The sequence below is a fragment of the Cherax quadricarinatus genome, unplaced genomic scaffold, assembly GCF_038502225.1.
Source record: "Cherax quadricarinatus isolate ZL_2023a unplaced genomic scaffold, ASM3850222v1 Contig90, whole genome shotgun sequence".
Lineage (NCBI taxonomy): Eukaryota > Metazoa > Arthropoda > Malacostraca > Decapoda > Parastacidae > Cherax > Cherax quadricarinatus.
The window spans coordinates 130,210-153,872 of record NW_027195116.1 but is presented as its reverse complement, the minus strand read 5'-3'; the positions used below and the strand labels follow the sequence as shown (position 1 = coordinate 153,872).

The window sequence follows — 23,663 nt, the reverse complement described above, 5'->3', positions numbered from 1 at the left end:
AATACAAATTTGTGTCGTTTTACAGGATAATGAAACAGAAGGTATCACTGAAGCAGACAAGTTGTATAAGAGGCGCAACTACAAGAATGCATTACATCGATATGAGGAGCTGGTGAACAGTTCTAAGTGTGAGGACAGAGAATTATCCCACGTATTCCTGATGATGGCCAATGCTTATTTCTTCACTTTTGATTCAAAAAACTCACAGATATTCTGTGTCAGCGCCATTAAACAAGCTAAGTAAGTACTCCAATCCTTTTAAAGTAAAGAATAAATATTAAATGTGAATACAACAAAAGTAAATCTTAATGGGTAGCATTATGGGTTAACAGAACTAGCACTGTCTTATTAACCTCTACAGTAGGTATAATTTACAGATGAAAAATGGTTTGGTAATACCAACAAGATATGAAAAAAGACCCTGTCAGGAGAAATGCCTAACAAAAAAAATGAATAGCTTAGAGGAAGAAAAGTAATGAAAAAAATATGCATTTAATTAAATTAAAAACAAGTTTGATGCCATTGATTCCAGTGAGATCTTAAGACAGGAGAATCTTCTAAATCCAGAAGATTCTCCTGTCTTAAGATGTTAGTTATCCTGGTTAGGAGGTGTTGGTCTTATATTACGTAGATGACGCAGCTTTTGTCAAAACTGTCTCTCAGTATCTCACTCCAGATATCAAGGAGAGAAGAAGAGTCACTATGTCACACTGAGTGCCTAGGTTCTAGCTCCCATTTATCTAGCATCGAATGTGGATGACCACGCTAGCAATAGAACTCATAATGAAAAAAAAAACAGTGGTTATTAGACGGTTATTAAGTATAACACTGAAGAAAGACAAAGGGTGGTAATTGTGCTTCAATGTCATTACTGGTAAACAGGTTATGTATAAAATGAACTAAACACTATTCCTAACCTTCAGAGGGCAAGGCAGTCTAAATTGTGAATTTGAAATTGATTTCCTATGAGGGGATAGAGCCACTCAATGTAAGGTCACTGAGACCATCCAAACAGAGTTGTGAAAGTAACATCTCGCGCAATTGCAGATATTCGAAGACCGAGTGTATTCGGTCCTGCCCGTTTGGGGTATACCATTTTTGAATGTTGCAATGTTGCATTGGTTGTAAAAAAACGAAATAAGTATTTTTTAAATTTATTATACAAGTAGACAATATAAAAAACATAAATTGAACTTGTTTCTGAACAATTTGTAACCAGTAAAAAAATAGAAATAGGAACTACTTATCAACAATGACACATTGCAATGGGATGCAACTTACAAATGAAATATTCCTGAGTTCCCTGAGAAAGAACAATCATTTCACATCACTAATTTTGCAAATGAAAGTTCATGAAACAATTTTTATCCTTCTTTATGCACAGATTTACTTTACATATGGCACAGCAAAATGAGGATGTGACATGATTATTCTTTTTGCTGCAAAACTTGCATGAAAGCAGCTTACCTAACACTGGCCAGTGACCTAGCTGTTTATCCAGCCTCACACTGTCATCTGGCCTTTCTGCACGTTGGTACTGAAATGCAGATGGGTATTCCACGTTTGACAAAGCGTCATTACTGCCAACCAAAGAAGTACTGGGTGAATCTCGACTTCGTCTCATGCTGGTGCGGTTGAACTTTTGTCCTTTGGATCTTGCAGTGACAGAGATGTCAAGCCTGAATAGCTTCAGTGGTGTGCATGGCATGTTTAGTGACCTACAATCACGACAGTAAAGAAGCCATGCATTCACAACAGCAACATCCAAAACATAAGCAAAGAGCCGCATGTACCAACGCTTTGATTTCATTGGTGTTTTGTAAAGATGGACCAACATGTTACTTTTGTCGATACCTCCCATGTTTGCGTTGTAGTTCTTGATGATGCCTGGGCACTCAAAGTGGTCTTTCTTCTTTGATGCCTTGTCATATCTTTCAATAAGACCCAAAGGATAAACTCCGACATCATTTGTGACTAGAGTCACAACTTTGTTGTCCTTCCATCTTACAAGAAGGATATGATCATTGCTTTGGAAATCAAAATAGCCCCTGGCCACATTATTCTTTTGCATTTCTTTCACAGGCATCAGTTGTGGCTTACCACATCTATTATCACGTATTGTTCCAGTGTACCTGCAGTTATACTTGTCTCTCAGTACCTTGACCAAAGGTAGACTTGAAAAGAAATTATCAGCATAGACTGCTGATGTTTTTCTTTGGTCAAGAGATGCTGCAAGTACAAGAACAATCCTGGAACTCATTGGGAGTTTATTTTCTTCATTTGACAGCTTTATGTGATGGTTCTCAAAAGTTGGGTTACCTTGATACATCAGTATATCATGTATGATTCCATCTTCACTGCTACGACAGAAGAGTTTGAAACCCCACTTGTCTGGTTTGTTTTTGATGTATTGCCTTAGGTTTCCAGCTGTTTTACCCTTGAAAGCAACCATAACTTCATCAACAGACTGCTTGGGTGTAGCTGGAACTTTCAAGCAAGCTTTAGTCAGTCCATTGTAAAGAGGCCTTATTTTGTAGAATCTGTCATTATCCTTCTTTTTTGTGTTATCATTGAAATGAATGGTACGCCTCAGCAACCTAAACCTCTTTGATCCCATGACTTCTGCAACTTGAATTGTCCTACTTGCACTTCTCCAATAGTCCTCAATGGATGGCTGTACAGTGTAACCCATATACAACAGAATACCTATAAACCTAGTCATTTCCTCAGAATCTGTTTGAAAAGTAGTATGTATGTCTTTTTGCCTGGCATACAAATTAGTTTGAAATGTAATGTTGTCTATCATGTCTTGAGTAAAAAAGTCTGTAAAATAATCATATGCACACCTAACTTCAACAGGCTTTTCATGTTCATATTTAGGCAAAGGGTCATTGTGGATGTCCTCATTCTTCCATTTGGTGTCTACTTGAGAAGCAAGATCATCTTGAAGCACTTCTTCATCAGGGTATTCCTCCATAGTAATACGTTTCTTCCTCTTGTTCAATTTTTTTTTTTTTGGTGGTGGCGCAGCTTCCTCCTCCCCATCTGTTGACACCTCTGCATCTGGTGGCAAGAATTCATCCTCACTATCCAGGAAATCCATGTCATCTGAGTCTTGATCTGAGTCAGTATCATCCCAAACACAGAGAAATTTCGAGGTAGCCTTGGAGGACTCACCGTAGAACAATTTCTTATTGATCTGGAAGGACAATAAAAACATTCTGTACACACCCAGACCATTACTGAATTCATATATACACTACCAAATTTTATGGAAATATTTATATACCGAAACTTGAAAACTGCACCTAAAAGGGCAGGAACGGCCGTGCATGGTCCTATTTTGTTGCACTTTTTTCATTTGCATGGTGCACTCGTAATATGCTTCACAACGCCTTCATATATATATCAAAATATGGCTAAACTATTCATTTACACACTAGACACACAAATCAGTACTTACCGACATTGTATTGGGTGAAATGCTTCAGTATATAAGGAGCACTATACCGAGAAACACGAGTTTTGGCGCCGGCAAGGTAGAAGTGTTTACATTCTGCTGTCTCGACCAATGGGAAGCGAGCAGCCGCCATCACCGCTCAGCCTGGGCGACTCAGGGAAGGTCTGTGATTGGTCAGAAATAGAGAATGGGAACCTAGATGCGCGGCGGGAGTTGTAGGACGTGCGCAAAAAACCACGCTATGAGGACAGACTTCACTCGGGTCTGCCCGGTAAAGGAGTGGAGGAGAAGTGATTCCATAAAATTCCCACACACACACCAGGTAAAGCTAATACTACGAAGAGTACAAACTAAGATAAGAAAAGCTAAAAGGGACTATGAAATTAAAGTTGCTAGGGATTCTAAAACTAACCCAAAAAGTTTTTTCCAGGTCTATAGAACAAAAGTTAGAGATAAGATAGGTCCCCTTAAAAATAACTATGGGCACCTTACTGACAAAGAGAATGAAATGTGCTCGATTTTTAATAATTATTTTCTCTCAGTTTTTACACAGGAAGACACTAACAATATTCCAGTAATTAATTTTTATAGTGGGCTAGAAGAAGATAAATTATGTAACATCATAGTCACTAGTGAAATGGATGTGAAGCAGATAGACAGACTGAAGCAAAATAAGTCGCCGGGTCCTGATGAGGTTTTTCCAAGGGTTCTTAAGGAATGCAAAATGGAAGTCTGTGAACCATTAACTAATATTTTTAATTTATCTCTTCAAACAGGTGTAGTGTCTGATATGTGGAAGATGGCTAATGTAATTCCTATTTTTAAAACAGGGGACAAGTGGTTACCGTCAAATTAACGCCCAATAAGCCTGACCTCAATTGTAGGCAAATTACTAGAGTCAATTATAGCTGAGATTATAAGAAGCCATCTCGATAAGCATAGCTTGATTAATGATACTCAGCATGGATTTACAAGAGGCCGGTCTTGTCTAACTAATTTATTAACTTTCTTCAGTAAAGCTTTTGAGGCTGTTGACCACGATAAAGAATTTGATATTATTTACTTAGATTTTAGTAAGGCTTTTGATAGAGTTCCGAACCATAGACTGTTAAAGAAAGTGGCAGCTCATGGCATTGGGGAAAAAGTGCTCTCGTGGATCGAGTCATGGCTCACTGACAGGAAGCAGAGAGTGTCCATAAATGGAGTTAAATCCGAGTGGGGATCTGTAACAAGTGGTGTTCCACAGGGATCATTCTTGGGCCCGTTGTTGTTTATAATATATATCAATGATCTTGATGAGGGAATTACTAGTGATATGAGCAAATTCGCCGATGACACAAAGATAGGTAGGATAATTGATTCAAACGTAGATTTTATGGAACTTCAGGAGGATTTAAACAAACTCTATTCTTGGTCAGAAAAGTGGCAGATGCAGTTCAATGTAGATAAATGCAAAGTTCTGAAGCTTGGGAGTGCCCATAACCCTAGTACTTATAAGTTAAATGATGTAGAACTTAGCCATACAGATTGCGAAAGGGACAGCAATGCCTGAGCGTGCGTAATAAGGCAAATAGATTACTGGGATTTATATCAAGAAGTGTAAGCAACAGAAGTCCAGAGGTCATACTGCAGCTTTATACATCATTAGTAAGGCCTCACCTAGATTATGCAGCTCAATTCTGGTCTCCATGTTACAGAATGGACATAAATTCTTTAGAAAACATTCAGCGTAGGATGACTAAATTAATACATAGCATTAGAAATCTTCCTTATGAAGAAAGATTGAAGACTCTTAAGTTACATTCACTTGTTAGATGAAGAATGAGGGGAGACCTGATCGAAGTGTATAAGTGGAAGATAGGTATTAATAAAGGGGATATTAATAAGGTCTTGAGGATGTAAAGTAAAAGGACACAAGTGCAACTAATGTGACATTTATTGTGGCAACGTTTCGCTCTCCAGGAGCTTTATCAAGCTTGATAAAGCTCCTGGAGAGCGAAACGTTGCCACAATAAATGTCACATTAGTTGCACTTGTGTCCTTTTACTTTACATATTGTCGGTAATTCTACCAACTTTATTACAGGTCTTGAGGATGTCTCTCCAAGAGAGAACCCGCAGTAATGGATTTAAATTAGATAAGTTTAGATTTAGAAAGGACATAGGAAAGTTTTAGATTGGAAATAGGGTAGTTGATGAGTGGAACAGTCTACCTAGTTGGATTATTGAGGCTGGGACTTTGGGTAGTTTCAAATTTAGGTTGGATAAGTACATGAGAGGGGTTGGATTTGAGTGGGACTTTCACATCAGAGCTTATTTCTTGGGTGGCATTGAAAATTGGGTTGGGCAAATGTTTTGTTAGTGGGATGAATTGTAAAGGACCTGCCTAGTATGGGCCAACAGGCCTCCTGCAGTGTTCCTCCTTTCTTATGTTCTTATGTTCTAAGGAAATTCGGACCCGAAGAAATCTTGAGTTTTACAGCAGCTCGCTAGATGGCAGTGCTGGCGGTGACACACCACAACAGTCCCTCGGAGTCTGAACTATCATAAGCCATTTCACTGACTTTTCTCTCAGTGACAACACTAATGCAAAGTTAATGATATTTTTAGAGGAAAGTTTTTTACTACAGGTCTTCTCAACCATTTTAGTTCTTCTGTAGCCCTTGGTCGTTATGACAGGTTCCCTTGTAGCCCTTGGTCGTTATGACAGGTTCCCATGTAGCCCTTGGTGGTTATGACAGGTTCCCTTGTAGCCCTTGGTCGTTATGACAGGTTCCCTTGTAGCCCTTGGTCATTATGACAGGTTCCCATGTAGCCCTTGGTCGTTATGACAGGTTCCCTTGTAGCCCTTGGTCGTTATGAGAGGTTCCCTTGTAGCCCTTGGTCGCTATGACAGGTTCCCATGTAGCCCTTGGTCGTTATGACAGGTTCCCTTGTAGCCCTTGGTCGTTATGACAGGTTCCCTTGTAGCCCTTGGTCGTTATGACAGGTTCCCTTGTAGCCCTTGGTCGTTATGACAGGTTCCCTTGTAGCCCTTGGTCGTTATGACAGGTTCCCTTGTAGCCCTTGGTCGTTATGACAGGTTCCCTTGTAGCCCTTGGTCGTTATGACAGGTTCCCTTGTAGCCCTTGGTCGTTATGACAGGTTCCCTTGTAGCCCTTGGTCGTTATGACAGGTTCCCTTGTAGCCCTTGGTCGTTATGACAGGTTCCCTTGTAGCCCTTGGTCGCTATGACAGGTTCCCATGTAGCCCTTGGTCGTTATGACAGGTTCCCATGTAGCCCTTGGTCGTTATAACAGGTTCCCTTGTAGCCCTTGGTCGTTATGACAGGTTCCCTTGTAGCCCTTGGTCGTTATGACAGGTTCCCATGTAGCCCTTGGTCGTTATGACAGGTTCCCTTGTAGCCCTTGGTCGCTATGACAGGTTCCCATGTAGCCCTTGTTCGTTATGACAGGTTCCCTTGTAGCCCTTGGTCGTTATGACAGGTTCCCTTGTAGCCCTTGGTCGCTATGACAGGTTCCCATGTAGCCCTTGGTCGTTATGACAGGTTCCCTTGTAGCCCTTGGTCGCTATGACAGGTTCCCATGTAGCCCTTGGTCGTTATGACAGGTTCCCATGTAGCCCTTGGTCGTTATGACAGGTTCCCTTGTAGCCCTTGGTCGTTATGACAGGTTCCCTTGTAGCCCTTGGTCGTTATGACAGGTTCCCTTGTAGCCCTTGGTCGTTATGACAGGTTCCCATGTAGACCTTGGTCGTTATGACAGGTTCCCATGTAGCCCTTGGTCGTTATGACAGGTTCCCATGTAGCCCTTGGTCGTTATGACAGGTTCCCTTGTAGCCCTTGGTCGCTATGACAGGTTCCCTTGTAGCCCTTGGTCACTATGACAGGTTCCCATGAAGCCCTTGGTCGTTATGACAGGTTCCCTTGAAGCCCTTGGTCGTTATGACAGGTTCCCTTGTAGCCCTTGGTCGCTATGACAGGTTCCCATGTAGCCCTTGGTCGTTATGACAGGTTCCCATGTAGCCCTTGGTCGTTATGACAGGTTCCCTTGTAGCCCTTGGTCGCTATGACAGGTTCCCTTGTAGCCCTTGGTCACTATGACAGGTTCCCATGTAGCCCTTGGTCGTTATGACAGGTTCCCTTGTAGCCCTTGGTCGTTATGACAGGTTTCCTTGTAGCCCTTGGTCGCTATGACAGGTTCCCATGTAGCCCTTGGTCGATATGACAGGTTCCCTTGTAGCCCTTGGTCGCTATGACAGGTTCCCATGTAGCCCTTGGTCGCTATGACAGGTTCCCTTGTAGCCCTTGATCGTTATGACAGGTTCCCATGTAGCCCTTGGTCGCTATGACAGGTTCCCATGTAGCCCTTGGTCACTATGACAGGTTCCCATGTAGCCCTTGGTCGCTATGACAGGTTCCCTTGTAGCCCTTGGTCGCTATGACAGGTTCCCATGTAGCCCTTGGTCGTTATGACAGGTTCCCTTGTAGCCCTTGGTCACTATGACAGGTTCCCATGTAGCCCTTGGTCGCTATGACAGGTTCCCTTGTAGCCCTTGGTCGCTATGACAGGTTCCCATGTAGCCCTTGGTCGTTATGACAGGTTTCCATGCAGCCCTTGGTCGTTATGACAGGTTCCCATGTAGCCCTTGGTCGTTATGACAGGTTCCCATGCAGCCCTTGGTCGTTATGACAGGTTCCCATGTAGCCCTTGGTCGTTATGACAGGTTCCCATGCAGCCCTTGGTCGTTATGACAGGTTCCCCTTGCAGCCCTTGGTCGTTATGACAGGTTCCCATGCAGCCCTTGGTCGTTATGACAGGTTCCCATGTAGCCCTTGGTCGTTATGACAGGTTCCCTTGTAGCCCTTGGTCGCTATGACAGGTTCCCATGTAGCCCTTGGTCGTTATGACAGGTTCCCAAGTAGCCCTTGGTCGTCATGACAGGTTCCCATGTAGCCCTTGGTCGCTATGACAGGTTCCCTTGTAGCCCTTGGTCGTTATGACAGGTTCCCATGTAGCCCTTGGTCGTAATGACAGGTTCCCTTATAGCCCTTGGTCGCTATGACAGGTTCCCATGTAGCCCTTGGTAGCTATGACAGGTTCCCATGTAGCCCTTGGTCGTTATGACAGGTTCCCTTGTAGCCCTTGGTCGCTATGACAGGTTCCCTTGTAGCCCTTGGTCGTTATGACAGGTTCCCATGTAGCCCTTGGTCGCTATGACAGGTTCCCATGTAGCCCTTGGTCGCTATGACAGGTTCCCTTGTAGCCCCGTGTCGTTATGACAGGTTCCCATGTAGCCCTTGGTCGCTATGACAGGTTCCCATGTAGCCCTTGGTCGCTATGACAGGTTCCCATGTAGCGCTTGGTCGCTATGACAGGTTCCCTTGTAGCCCTTGGTCGTTATGACAGGTTCCCTTGTAGCCCTTTGTCGCTATGACAGGTTCCCATGTAGCCCTTGGTCGCTATGACAGGTTCCCCTGTAGCCCTTGGTCGTTATGACAGGTTCCCATGTAGCCCTTGGTCGTTATGACAGGTTCCCATGTAGCCCTTGGTCGTTATGACAGGTTCCCTTGTAGCCCTTTGTCGCTATGACAGGTTCCCATGTAGCCCTTGGTCGCTATGACAGGTTCCCATGTAGCCCTTGGTCGGTATGACAGGTTCCCATGTAGCCCTTGGTCGCTATGACAGGTTCCCATGTAGCCCTTGGTCGCTATGACAGGTTCCCATGTAGCCATTGGTCATTATGACAGGTTCCCATGTAGCCCTTGGTCGTTATGACAGGTTCCCGTGTAGCCCTTGGTCGCTATGACAGGTTCCCATGTAGCCCTTGGTCGTTATGACAGGTTCCCTTGTAGACCTTGGTCGCTATGACAGGTTCCCATGTAGCCCTTGGTTGCTATGACATGTTCCCATGTAGCCCTTGGTCGCTATGACAGGTTCCCATGTAGCCCTTGGTCGTTATGACAGGTTCCCATGTAGCCCTTGGTCGTTATGACAGGTTCCCATGTAGCCCTTGGTCGATATGACAGGTTCCCATGTAGCCCTTGGTCGCTATGACAGGTTCCCATGTAGCCCTTGGTCGCTATGACAGGTTCCCCTGTAGCCCTTGGTCGTTATGACAGGTTCCCATGTAGCCCTTGGTCGTTATGACAGGTTCCCATGTAGCCCTTGGTCGTTATGACAGGTTCCCTTGTAGCCCTTGGTCGCTATGACAGGTTCCCATGTAGCCCTTGGTCGTTATGACAGGTTCCCATGTAGCCCTTGGTCGTTATGACAGGTTCCCTTGTAGCCCTTGGTCGCTGTGACAGGTTCCCATGTAGCCCTTGGTCGTTATGACAGGTTCCCTTGTAGCCCTTGGTCGCTATGACAGGTTCCCATGTAGCCCTTGGTCGTTATGACAGGTTTCCTTGTAGCCCTTGGTCGTTATGACAGGTTCCCTTGTAGCCCTTGGTCGTTATGACAGGTTCCCTTGTAGCCCTTGGTCGTTATGACATGTTCCCATGTAGCCCTTGGTCGTTATGACAGGTTCCCTTGTAGCCCTTGGTCGTTATGACAGGTTCCCTTGTAGCCCTTGGTCTCTATGACAGGTTCCCATGTAGCCCTTGGTCGTTATGACAGGTTCCCATGTAGCCCTTGGTCGTTATGACAGGTTCCCTTGTAGCCCTTGGTCGCTATGACAGGTTCCCATGTAGCCCTTGGTCGTTATGACAGGTTCCCTTGTAGCCCTTGGTCCCTATGACAGGTTCCCATGTAGCCCTTGGTCGTTATGACAGGTTCCCATGTAGCCCTTGGTCGTTATGACAGGTTCCCTTGTAGCCCTTGGTCGCTTTGACAGGTTCCCATGTAGCCCTTGGTCGTTATGACAGGTTCCCATGTAGCCCTTGGTCGTTATGACAGGTTCCCTTGTAGCCCTTGGTCGCTATGACAGGTTCCCATGTAGCCCTTGGTCGTTATGACACGTTCCCATGTAGCCCATGGTAGTTATGACAGGTTCCCTAGTAGCCCTTGGTCGCTATGACAGGTTCCCATGTAGCCCTTGGTCGTTATGACAGGTTCCCATGTAGCCCTTGGTCGTTATGACAGGTTCCCTTGTAGCCCTTGGTCGTTATGACAGGTTCCCATATAGCCCTTGGTCGTTATGACAGGTTCCCATGTAGCCCTTGGTCGTTATGACAGGTTCCCATGTAGCCCTTGGTCATTATGACAGGTTCCCATGTAGCCCTTGGTCGCTATGACAGGTTCCCATGTAGTTCTTGGTCGTTATGACAGGTTCCCATGTAGCCCTTTTTCATTATGACAGGTTCCCATGTAGAACTTAGTCGTTATGACAGGTTCCCAAGTAGCCCTTGGTCGTTATGACAGGTTCCCTTGTAGCCCTTGGTCGCTATGACAGGTTCCCTTGCAGCCCTTGGTCGCTATGACAGGTTCCCTTGTAGCCCTTGGTCGCTATGACAGGTTCCCTTGTAGCCCTTGGTCGTTATGACAGGTTTCCATGTAGCCCTTGGTCGTTATGACAGGTTCCCATGTAGCCCTTGGTCGTTATGACAGGTTCCTATGTAGCCCTTGGTCGTTATGACAGGTTCCCATGTAGCCATTGGTCGCTATGACAGGTTCCCATGTAGCCCTTGGTCGTTATGACAGGTTCCCATGTAGCCCTTGGTCGTTATGACATTTTCCCATGTAGCCCTTGGTCGCTATGACAGGTTCCCATGTAGCCCTTGTTCGATATGACAGGTTCCCATGTAGCCCTTGGTCGTTATGACATGTTCCCTTGTAGCCCTTGGTCGCTATGACAGGTTCCCTTGTAGCCCTTGGTCGTTATGACAGGTTTCCATGTAGCCCTTGGTCGCTATGACAGGTTCCCATGTAGCCCTTAGTCGCTATGACAGGTTCCCTTGTAGCCCTTGGTCGTTATGACAGGTTCCTATGTAGCCCTTGGTCGCTATGACAGGTTCCCATGTTGCCCTTGGTCGTTATGACAGGTTCCCATGTAGCCCTTGGTCGCTATGACAGGTTCCCATGTAGCCCTTGGTCGTTATGACATTTTCCCTTGTAGCCCTTGGTCGCTATGACAGGTTCCCATGTAGCCCTTGGTCGCTATGACAGGTACCAATGTTGCCCTTGGTCGCTATGACAGGTTCCCATGTAGCCCTTGGTCGTTTTGACAGGTTCCCATGTAGCCCTTGGTCGCTATGACAGGTTCCCATGTAGCCCTTGGTCGTTATGACAGGTTCCCATGTAGCATTGGGTAGCTATGACAGGTTCCCATGTAGCCCTTGGTCGCTATGACAGGTTCCCATGTAGCCCTTGGTCGTTATGACAGGTTCCCATGTAGCCCTTGGTCGTTATGACAGATTCCCGTATAGCCCTTGGTCGTTATGACAGGTTCCCTTGTAGCCCTTGGTCGCTATGACAGGTTCCCATGTAGCCCTTGGTCGTTATGACAGGTTCCCATGTAGCCCTTGGTCGTTATGACAGGTTCCCTTGTAGCCCTTGGTCGCTATGACAGGTTCCCATGTAGCCCTTGGTCGTTATGACAGGTTCCCTTGTAGCCCTTGGTCGCTATGACAGGTTCCCATGTAGCCCTTGATCGTTATGACAGGTTCCCTTGTAGCCCTTGGCCGTTATGACAGGTTCCCATGTAGCCCTTGGTCGTTATGACAGGTTCCCTTGTAGCCCTTGGTCGTTATGACAGGTTCCCTTGTAGCCCTTGGTCGTTATGACAGGTTCCCATGTAGCCCTTGGTCGTTATGACAGGTTCCCTTGTAGCCCTTGGTCGTTATGACAGGTTCCCTTGTAGCCCTTGGTCGCTATGACAGGTTCCCATGTAGCCCTTGGTCGTTATGACAGGTTCCCATGTAGCCCTTGGTCGTTATGACAGGTTCCCTTGTAGCCCTTGGTCGCCATGACAGGTTCCCATGTAGCAATTGGTCGTTATGACAGGTTCCCTTGTAGCCCTTGGTCGCTATGACAGGTTCCCATGTAGCCCTTGATCGTTATGACAGGTTCCCATGTAGCCCTTGGTCGTTATGACAGGTTCCCAAGTAGCCCTTGGTCGTTATGACAGGTTCCCATGTAGCCCTTGGTCGTTATGACAGGTTCCCTTGTAGCCCTTGGTCGCTATGACAGGTTCCCATGTAGCCCTTGGTCGTTATGACAGGTTCCCATGTAGCCCTTGGTCGTTATGACAGGTTCCCAAGTAGCCCTTGGTCGTTATGACAGGTTCCCATGTAGCCCTTGGTCGTTATGACAGGTTCCCTTGTAGCCCTTGGTCGCTATGACAGGTTCCCATGTAGCCCTTGGTCGTTATGACAGGTTCCCATGTAGCCCTTGGTCGTTATGACAGGTTCCCTTGTAGCCCTTGGTCGCTATGACAGGTTCCCATGTAGCCCTTGGTCGTTATGACAGGTTCCCATGTAGCCCTTGGTCGTTATGACAGGTTCCCTTGTAGCCCTTGGTCGTTATGACAGGTTCTCATATAGCCCTTGGTCGTTATGACAGGTTCCCATGTAGCCCTTGGTCGTTATGACAGGTTCCCATGTAGCCCTTGGTCATTATGACAGGTTCCCATATAGCCCTTGGTCGCTATGACAGGTTCCCATGTAGCCCTTGGTCGTTATGACAGGTTCCCATGTAGCCCTTGGTCATTATGACAGGTTCCCATGTAGCCCTTGGTCGTTATGACAGGTTCCCATGTAGCCCATGGTCGTTATGACAGGTTCCCTTGTAGCCCTTGGTCGCTATGACAGGTTCCCTTGTAGCCCTTGGTCGCTTTGACAGGTTCCCTTGTAGCCCTTGGTCGCTATGACAGGTTCCCTTGTAGCCCTTGGTCGTTATGACAGGTTCCCATGTAGCCCTTGTTCGTTATGACAGGTTCCCATGTAGCCCTTGGTCGTTATGACAGGTTCCCATGTAGCCCTTGGTCGTTATGACAGGTTCCCATGTAGCCCTTGGTCGCTATGACAAGTTCCCATGTAGGCCTTGGTCGTTATGACAGGTTCCCATGTAGCCCTTGGTCGTTATGACAGGTTCCCATGTAGCCCTTGGTCGCTATGACAGGTTCCCATGTAGCCCTTGGTCGTTATGACAGGTTCCCATGTAGCCCTTGGTCGTTATGACAGGTTCCCCTGTAGCCCTTGGTCGTTATGACAGGTTCCCATGTAGCCGTTGGTCGCTATGACAGGTTCCCATGTAGCCCTTGGTCGCTATGACAGGTTCCCATGTAGCCCTTGGTCGTTATGACAGGTTCCCATGTAGCCTTTGGTCGTTATGACAGGTTCCCATGTAGCCCTTGGTCGCTATGACAGGTTCCCATGTAGCCCTTGGTCGTTATGACAGGTTCCCATGTAGCCCTTGGTCGTTATGACAGGTTCCCATGTAGCCCTTGGTCGCTATGACAGGTTCCCATGTAGCCCTTGGTCGTTATGACAGGTTCCCTTGTAGCCCTTGGTCGTTATGACAGTTTCCCATGTAGCCCTTGGTCGTTATGACAGGTTCCCATGTAGCCCTTGGTCGTTATGACAGGTTCCCTTGTAGCCCTTGGTCGCTATGACAGGTTCCCATGTAGCCCTTGGTCGTTATGACAGGTTCCCATGTAGCCCTTGGTCGTTATGACAGGTTCCCATGTAGCCCTTGGTCGTTATGACAGGTTCCCATGTAGCCCTTGGTCGTTATGACAGGTTCCCATGCAACCCTTGGTCGTTATGACAGGTTCCCATGTAGCCCTTGGTCGTTATGACAGGTTCCCATGTAGCCCTTGGTCGTTATGACAGGTTCCCATGCAGCCCTTGGTCGTTATGACAGGTTCCCATGTAGCCCTTGGTCGTTATGACAGGTTCCCTTGTAGCCCTTGGTCGTTATGACAGGTTCCCATGTAGCCCTTGGTCGTTATGACAGGTTCCCATGTAGCCCTTGGTCGTTATGACAGGTTCCCTTGTAGCCATTGGGCGCTATGAGAGGTTCCCATGTAGCCCTAGGTCGTTATGACAGGTTCCCATGCAGTTCTTGGTCGTTATGACAGGTTCCCATGTAGCCCTTGGTCGCTATGACAGGTTCCCATGTAGCCCTTGGTCGTTATGATAGGTTCTCATGTAGCCCTTGGTCGTTATGACAGGTTCCCATGTAGCCCTTGGTCGTTATGACAGTTTCCCATGTAGCCCTTGGTCGTTATGACAGGTTCCCATGTAGCCCTTGGTCGTTATGACAGGTTCCCTTGTAGCCCTAGGTCGTTATGACAGGTTCCCATGTAGCCCTTGGTCGTTATGACAGGTTCCAATGTAGCCCTTGTTCGTTATGACAGGTTCCCATGTAGCCCTTGGTCGTTATGACAGGTTCCTTTGTAGCCCTTGGTCGTTATGACAGGTTCCCATGTAGCCCTTGGTCGTTATGACAGGTTCCCTTTGTAGCCCTTGGTCGTTATGACAGGTTCCCTTGTAGCCCTTGGACGCTATGACAGGTTCCCATGTAGCCCTTGTTCGTTATGACAGGTTCCCATGCAGCCCTTTGTCGTTATGACAGGTTCCCATGTAGCCCTTGGTCGTTATGACAGGTTCCCATGTAGCCCTTGGTCGTTATGATAGGTTCTCATGTAGCCCTTGGTCGTTATGACAGGTTCCCATGTAGCCCTTGGTCGTTATGACAGGTTCCCTTGCAGCCCTTGGTCGCTATGACAGGTTCCCATGTAGCCCTTGGTCGTTATGACAGGTTCCCTTGTAGCCCTTGGTCGCTATGACAGGTTCCCATGTAGCCCCTGGTCGTTATGACAGGTTCCTATGTAGCCCTTGGTCGCTATGACAGGTTCCCATGTAGCCCTTGGTCGTTATGACAGGTTCCCATGTAGCCCTTGGTCGTTATGACAGGTTCCCATGTAGCCCTTGGTCGTTATGACAGGTTCCCATGTAGCCCTTGGTCGTTATGACAGGTTCCCTTGTAGCCCTTGGTCGCTATGACAGGTTCCCGTGTAGCCCTTGGTCGTTATGACAGGTTCCCTTGTAGCCCTTGGTCGTTATGACAGGTTCCCATGTAGCCCTTGGTCATTATCACAGGTTCCCATGCAGCCCTTGGTCGTTATGACAGGTTCCCTTGTAGCCCTTGGTCGTTATGACAGGTTCCCATGTAGCCCTTGGTCATTATGACAGGTTCCCATGCAGCCCTTTGTCGTTATGACAGGTTCCCATGTAGCCCTTGGTCGTTATGACAGGTTCCCATGTAGCCCTTGGTCGTTATGACAGGTTCCCATGTAGCCGTTTGTCGTTATGACAGGTTCCCATGTAGCCCTTGGTCGTTATGACAGGTTCCCATGTAGCCCTTGGTCGTTATGACAGGTTCCCATATAGCCCTTGGTCGTTATGATTGGTTCTCATGTAGCCCTTGGTCGTTATGACAGGTTCCCATGTAGCCCTTGGTCGTTATGACAGGTTCCCATGTAGCCCTTTGTCGTTATGACATGTTCCCATTTAGCCCTTGGTCGTTATGACATGTTCCCATCTAGCCCTTGGTAATTATGACAGGTTCCCATGTAACCCTTGGTCGTTATGATAGGTTTCCATGTAGCCCTTGGTCGTTATGACAGATTCCCATGTAGCCCTTGGTCGTTATGACAAGTTCCCATGTAGCCCTCGGTCGTTAAGACAGGTTCCCATGCAGCCCATGGTCGTTATGACAGGTTCCCATGTAGCCCTTGGTCGTTCTGACAGGTTCCCTTATAGCCCTTGGTCACTCTGACAGGTTCCCATGTAGCCATTGGTCGTTCTGACAGTTTTCCATGTACCCCTTGGTCGTCCTAATAGGTTTCCATGCACCCCTTGGTCCTTCTGACAGGTTCCTATATTGCCGATAGTCGTCATGACAGGTTCCCATGTACCTCTTCGTTGTTCTGACAGGTTCCCAAGTAGCCCATGGTCGTTATGGCAGGTTCCAATTACTCCTTGGTCGTTCTGACAGCTTCCCATGTAGTCCTTGGTCGTTTTGGCAGGTTCCGATGTAGCTCTTGGACGTTCTGACAGATTCTCATGTACCCAATGGTCATTCTGACAGGTCTCCATATACCCCTTGGTAGTTCTGACAGGTTCCCATATAGTCTATAGTCGTTATGACAGGTTCCCATTTACCCCTTGGCTGTTCTGACAGGTTCCCATGTAGCCCATGGTCGTTCTGACAGCTTCTCATGAACCCCCTTTGTCGTTATGACAGGATCCCATATACTTCTTTGTCATTAAGACAAGTTCCCATATACACCTTGGTCGTTTTGAAAGGTTCCCGTGTACCCAATGGTCGTGCTCACAGGTTCGCATATTGCCCTTGGTTGTTATGACAGGTTCCCATGTACTGCTTGGACGTTCTGACAGGTTCCAATGTAGCCCTTGGTCGTTCTGACAGGTTCCCATGAACCCCTTGGTCTTCCTGACAGGTTCCCATGAACCCCTTGGTCGATCTGACAGGTTCCAATGACCCCCTTGGTCGTCCTGACATTTTCTCATGTACCCCTTGGTCGTTCTGACAGGCTCCCATAAACCCCTTGGTCGTCATGACAGGTTTCCATGCACCGCTTGGTCGTTCTGACAACTTCCCAAGTACACTTGACCTTATCTTCACAAATAATGAGGACCTGGTAAGAGACATAACAATATCGCAAGCAACTAATTCTGATCACAATGTAATCTATATGCAGAGGGGTCCTGATCAGCAAAATGCATGTCTCTATGAAGGTGTCTTCACAAAATACAACTTCAACAACAAGAACGTCAACTGGGACCAGGTAAACCATGTCTTAAATAAAACATGTTTGGAAGATATCTTAATTAAATAACATGGATCCAAACCAGTGCCTTGAAAGGATCAACTTCCTGGTAGCTGAAGTATGTTCTAGGCATTTTCCCCTAAGAAAGAAGAAGAGCAGTAGTAAAATGGAGAGAGAAAGACGCTCCCTCTACAGAAGAAGACAATGAACCACTGAGCTCCTCAGGAACGCCAGATTATCTGATACATGGAAGGAAGCGCTGACCAGGGAAGTGGAAAGTATCGTACTTAAGTTAAAGAACCCTTACAGGAACCAGGAGAGACAGGAGGAGCTTAAAGCGATTATTGAAGTTGAAAGAAATTCGAAATATTTCTTTTCATATTCCAAAAACAAGGCAACTACCACATCTAGTATCGAGCCCTTGCTCAGACAGGATAGGACTTACACAGATGACAATAAGGAAATGAGTGAGATACTGAAATTCCTGTACGACTCTGTGTTTAGTGAGCCACTAATCAGTCTGAAGATCGACAATCTAAATGATTTCTTCATGAATGAGCCTCAAAACTCCATCAATGTATGCAAGATTTCCGGCATTACCCAAACTCTGATAAACTTTGGAAAAGCCATTGACAACATGCCCATGCACTCAGTCCCGGGCCCAGACTCATGGAACTCTTTGTTCATTAAGAGCTGCAAGAAACCCCTCTCACGTGCCCTAAGTATACTGTGGAGAAGGAGCCTAGACATGGGTGAAATTCCACAGTTACTTAAAACAAAGGATTTAGCCGAACTCCATAAAAGTGGCAGCAAAGCATTAGCTAAGAACTATAGACCAATAGCTCTAACGTCCCACATCATAAAAATCTTTGAGAGAGTGCTAAGAATCATGACTGCAAACCACCTGGATTCCCAAAACTGCACAATCCAAGGCAACATGGGTTCAGGGCAGGTCGCTCCAGCCTCTCGCAACTACTGGATCACTATGTTATGGTCTTGGATGCACTGGAAGAAAAACAGAATGCAGATGTAATATAGACAGACTTTGCAAAAGCATTTGACAAATGCTATCAAGGCGTAATAGCACACAAAATACGTGCTAAAGGAATAACTGGCGAAGTGGAGAGATGGATCTTCAACTTCCTAACCAATCGAGTAGTGGTCAACAGAGTTAAATTGGAGGCTGCCATAGTGAAAAGCTCTGTTCCACAAGGCACAGTACTCGCCCCCATCCTGTTCCTCATCTTCATATAAGGCATAGACAGAGATGTAATCCGCAGCACCGTGTCATCCTTTGCAAATGATACTACGATCTGCGTGAGACTATCATCTATTGAGGACACAGTTAACCTCCAAGAAGATAAAAACCAAATCTTCCAATGGGCAACGGAAAACAATATGATGTTCAATGAGGACAAATTCCAACTACTCTGTTATGGAAAACTGGAGGAGATAATAACTAGAACAGAGTATACTACAAACTCTGACCATACAATATAGCAGAAAAATAATGTGAGGGGCCTGGGAGTGGTAATGCCTGAGGATCTCACTTTCAAGGAACACAACAGTGCCACGATCACAAGTGCAAAGAAAATGATAGGATGGATAATGAGAACGTTCAAAACAAGAGATGCTGGAATACTGCTGTACATTAACATCTCCGTTCAACGCAGGTGAAATTGCAGATCTAGAGAGTGTACAGAGAACCGTTACTTCACGTATAAGTTCCATCAAGCACCTCAACTACTGGGAAGGCTTGGAAGCACTTGACTTGTGCTCGCTGAAACGCAGGAGAGAGAGATATATCATAATCTACACTTGGAAAATCCTAGAAGGAATGGTCCCGAATCTGCACACAGATATCACTCCCTACAAAAGTAAAAGACTGGGCAGGCAATGCAAAATATCCCCAAGAAAAAGTACGGGCGCCATTGGTACACTAAGAGAAAACACCATAAGTGTCAGGGGCCCAAGACTGTTCAACAGCCTCCCACAAAGCATAAGGGGAATTACTAATAGACCCCTGGCTGTACTGATACTTAAAGTCGGTGTGGGATCAGCCGGGCTGTGGTTCGTAGGTTGGACTATGTGGAGCCAGCAGGAGCAGCCTGGTTAACCATGCTCTGATCCACGGAAGGCCTGCTCGTGGACCTGGCCGCGGGGGCGTTTATTCCAGGAATACCCTCCAGGTAGGCTCCAGTTAGACCCTTAGTTGTTCTGGCAGGTTCCCATTACCCTTTGGTTGTTCTGGCAGGTTCCCATTACCCTTTGGTTGTTCTGGCAGGTTCCCATTACCCTTTGGTTGTTCTGGCAGGTTCCCATTACCCTTTGGTTGTTCTGGCAGGTTCCCATTACCCTTTGGTTGTTGTGGAAGGTTCCCATTACCCTTTGGTTGTTGTGGAAGGTTCTCATGTACCTCTAAGATTTAAGTATGAAAATATGATCAAGTGACTGAAGGTCAGAAATAATATATAAGTTTACTGTAAAAACAGAAACAGTAAATATTATGACAATGAATTTCTTTTAATAATAACAAATATATTTGAGTGTGTGTGTGTGTGCTCACCTAGTTGTGCTTACCTAGTTGTGGTTCCAGGGGTCGAGTCACAGCTCCTGGCCCCGCCTCTTCACTGACTGCTACTCGGTCACTTTACCTGCTCCATGAGCTTTATCATTCCTGTCATTAAAGCTATGTATGGATCTTGCCTCCACTACATCACTAGCCAGGCTATTCCACTTCCTGACTGCCCTGTGACTGAAGAAATACTTGCTAACATCCCTGTGGCTCATCTGAGTCTTCAACTTCCAACTGTCACCCCTTGTTGTTGTGTCCCATCTCTGGAACATCCTGTCTCTGTCCATATTGTCGATTCCTCTCAGTATTTTATATGTCGTAATCATATTTCCCCTAGCTCTCCTGTCTTCTAGTGTCGTCAGGTCGATTTCCGTTAACCTATCCTCGTAGGACATACCCTTTAGCTCCGGGACTAGTCTTGTTGCAAACTTTTGCACTTTCTCTAGTTTCCTTATATGCTTGGCTAGATGAGTGTTCCAAACTGGTGCTGCATACTCCAATATGGGCTTAACATACAGTGTACAGGGTCCTGGATGATGACTCCTGATTAATATGTCGAAATGCTTTTCTTAAGTTTGCCAGGCGCCTGTATGCTGCAGCAGTTATTTGGTTGATGTGCGCCTCAGAAGATGTGCCCAGTGTTATACTAACTCCAAGATCCTTTTTCTTGAGTGACGTTTGTAAGCTCTGGCCCCCTAGACTGTACTCCATGTGTGGCCTTCTTTGCCTTTCCCCAGTCTTCATGACACTGCACATAGTGTGGTTGAACTCCAGGAGCCAGTTGCTGGACCAGGCCTGCAGCCTGGACCTTGTCTGATTGAATTCTTCTCATCAACTTCACATCATCTGCAAACAGGGACTCTTTGGAGTCTATTCCTTTTGTCATGTCGTTCACAAATACCAGAAACAGTACCCATCCTAGCACTTATCCCTGTGGCACCCCGCTGGCCACAGGCGTCCACTCTGACACCTCACCACGCACCATGACTCACAGTTGTCTTCCTGACAGGTATTCCCTGATCCATTGTAGTGCCTTCCCTGTTATCCCTGCCTTGTCCTAAAGTTTTTCCTGGAGGTTCGTGATGCAGGATTTCCCATCCCTGAAGCCATGCTGGCTGTCGTTGATAAGCTCATGCCTTTGTAGGTGCTCCATCACTCTTGTCCTGATAATCTTCTCCATGACCTTGCATACTATGCATGTCAGTGACACTGGTCTGTATTTTAATGCCTCGTGTCTGTTTCCTTCTTAAAAGAATGGGACTACATCTGCTGTCTTCCATACGTCAGGTAGTCAACCAGTTTCGATAGATGTGTTGGAGATTGTTGTTAGTGGTACACATAGCGCCTCTGCTCCCTCTCTCAGGACAAATGGATAGATGTTATCCGGCCCCATCGCCTTTAAGGTATCTAGCTCGCTTAGCAGCCTTTTCACTTCCTCCTCGTTTGTATGTATTATGTCCAAACTCTGATGGTGTACCCAACCTCTCTGCCTTTCTGGAGGCCCTTCTGTCTCCTGCATGAACACTTCTTTGAATCTCATGTTGTGCTCCTCACATACTTTGTGATAATTTTTTGTGACCTTCCCTTCTTCCTTCGTCAGCCTGACTACCTGGTCCTTGACTTGTTTTCCTCCTCATGAGGCTGTACAGCAGCTTTGGGTCAGACTTGGCTTTCACTGCAATGTCATTCTCGTATTGTTTTTGGGCCTCCCTTCTTATCTGTGCGTATTCATTTGTCTCTACAACTGCTCTCCTTATTCTACTGGGTCCTTTGCCTTCTATACTTCCTCCATTCCCAGGAACACTTGGTTTAGCCTCCCTTCACTTCTGGGTGAACCACGAGCTCATCCTGGCTTTTTCGTTATTATTGTTACACTTGGGTACAAACCTGTCTCCAACTTTCTTGCATATAGTTGTCATATATTCCATTATCTCGTTTACTGACTTTTCTGTCAGCTCTCTGTCCCACCGAACCCTGTGCAGAAAGTTCTTCATGCCTACGTAGTCCCCTTTCTTGTAGTTTGGCTTCATTTGTCCAGCCCTTCTTGCTTACCCCTCCACTTGTAACTCCCCAATGTATTTGAAACTCAGAACCACATGATCACTGGCCCCAAGGGGTCTTTCAGATATAATGAAATTTCAGAGGAACTGGGTGCTAGCGACCATAAATCAATTACATTTAGCATTGAATGGAAGTACAATAGTAGCGATAACTCAGTAACAGTCCCAGATTTTCGCTTAGCAGATTACGATGGGCTTAGAGAACACTTATCATTTGTTGACTGGGGTAACGAAGAGAGCTATCAATATGACAGTTTTCTGAACACTATACATGCTGCTCAAAGAACGTTTATCCCATATAAAGAAATTAGATCAAATAGAAATGACCCAAAATGGATGAATAATAGGCTCAAATATCTACTAGGACATAAGAAAGGAATTTATAGGCGTATCAAAAGAGGTGAGGGTCATCTTATGAATCAGTATATTGACATTAAGAGGGACATTAAAAAGGGGATAAGAAAAGCTAAAAGGGACTATGAAATTAAAGTTGCTAGGGATTCTAAAACTAACCCAAAAAGTTTTTTCCAGGTCTATAGAACAAAAGTTAGAGATAAGATAGGTCCCCTTAAAAATAACTATGGGCATCTTACTGACAAAGAGAATGAAATGTGCTTGATTTTAAATAATTATTTACACACAGGAAGACACTAACAATATTCCAGTAATTAATTTTTATAGTGGGCCAGAAGAAGGTAAATTATGTAACATCACAGTCACTAGTGAAATGGATGTGAAGCAGATAGACAGACTGAAGCAAAATAAGTCACCGGGTCCTGATGAGGTTTTTTCAAGGGTTCTTAAGGAATGCAAAATGGAACTCTGTGAACCATTAACTAATATTTTTAATTTATCTCTTCAAACAGGTGTAGTGTCTGATATGTGGAAGATGGCTAATGTAACTCCTATTTTTAAAACAGGGGACAAGTGGTTACCGTCAAATTACCGCCCAATAAGCCTGACCTCAATTGTAGGCAAATTACTAGAGTCAATTATAGCTGAGATTATAAGAAGCCATCTCGATAAGCATAGCTTGATTAATGATACTCAGCATGGGTTCACAAGAGGCCGGTCTGGTCTAACTAATTTATTAACTTTCTTCAGTAAAGCTTTTGAGGCTGTTGACCACAATAAAGAATTTGATATTATTTACTTAGATTTTAGTAAGGCTTTTGATAGAGTTCTGCACCATAGACTGTTAAAGAAAGTGGTAGCTCATGGCATTGGGGGAAAAGTGCTCTCGTGGATCGAGTCATGGCTCACTGACAGGAAGCAGAGAGTGTCCATAAATGGGGTTAAATCCGAGTGGGGATCTGTAACAAGTGGCGTTCCACAGGGATCAGTCTTGGGCCCGTTGTTGTTTATAATATATATCAATGATCTTGATGAGGGAATTACTAGTGATATGAGCAAATTCGCCGATGACACAAAGATAGGTAGGATAATTGATTCAAACGTAGATGTTATGGAACTTCAGGAGGATTTAAACAAACTCTATTCTTGGCCAGAAAAGTGGCAGATGCAGTTCAATGTAGATAAATGCAAGGTTCTGAAGCTTGGGAGTGCCCATAACCCTAGTACTTATAAGTTAAATGATGTAGAACTTAGCCATACAGATTGCAAAAAGGACTTGGGGATTATGGTGAGCAGCAACCTTAAACCAAGACAGCAATGCCTAAACGTACGTAATAAGGCAAATAGATTAATGGGATTTATATCAAGAAGTGTAAGCAACAGAAGTCCAGAGGTCATACTGCAGCTTTATACATCATTAGTAAGGCCTCACCTAGATTATGCAGCTCAGTTCTGGTCTCCGTATTACAAAATGGACA

The 23,663-nt window shown here is 45.7% G+C and overlaps 1 protein-coding gene across 1 annotated transcript in view; it reads left to right on the top strand.

Annotated features, from left to right (window-relative positions):
- LOC138851203 (uncharacterized) overlaps positions 1-23,663 on the top strand; it is a 181,114-nt gene that overhangs the window by 114,333 nt on the left and 43,118 nt on the right. The window contains exon 5 of the mRNA XM_070080035.1: positions 26-240. Within this exon, the coding sequence (XP_069936136.1) occupies positions 26-240 (215 nt within the window). The remainder of the gene's footprint in view (positions 1-25; positions 241-23,663) is intronic.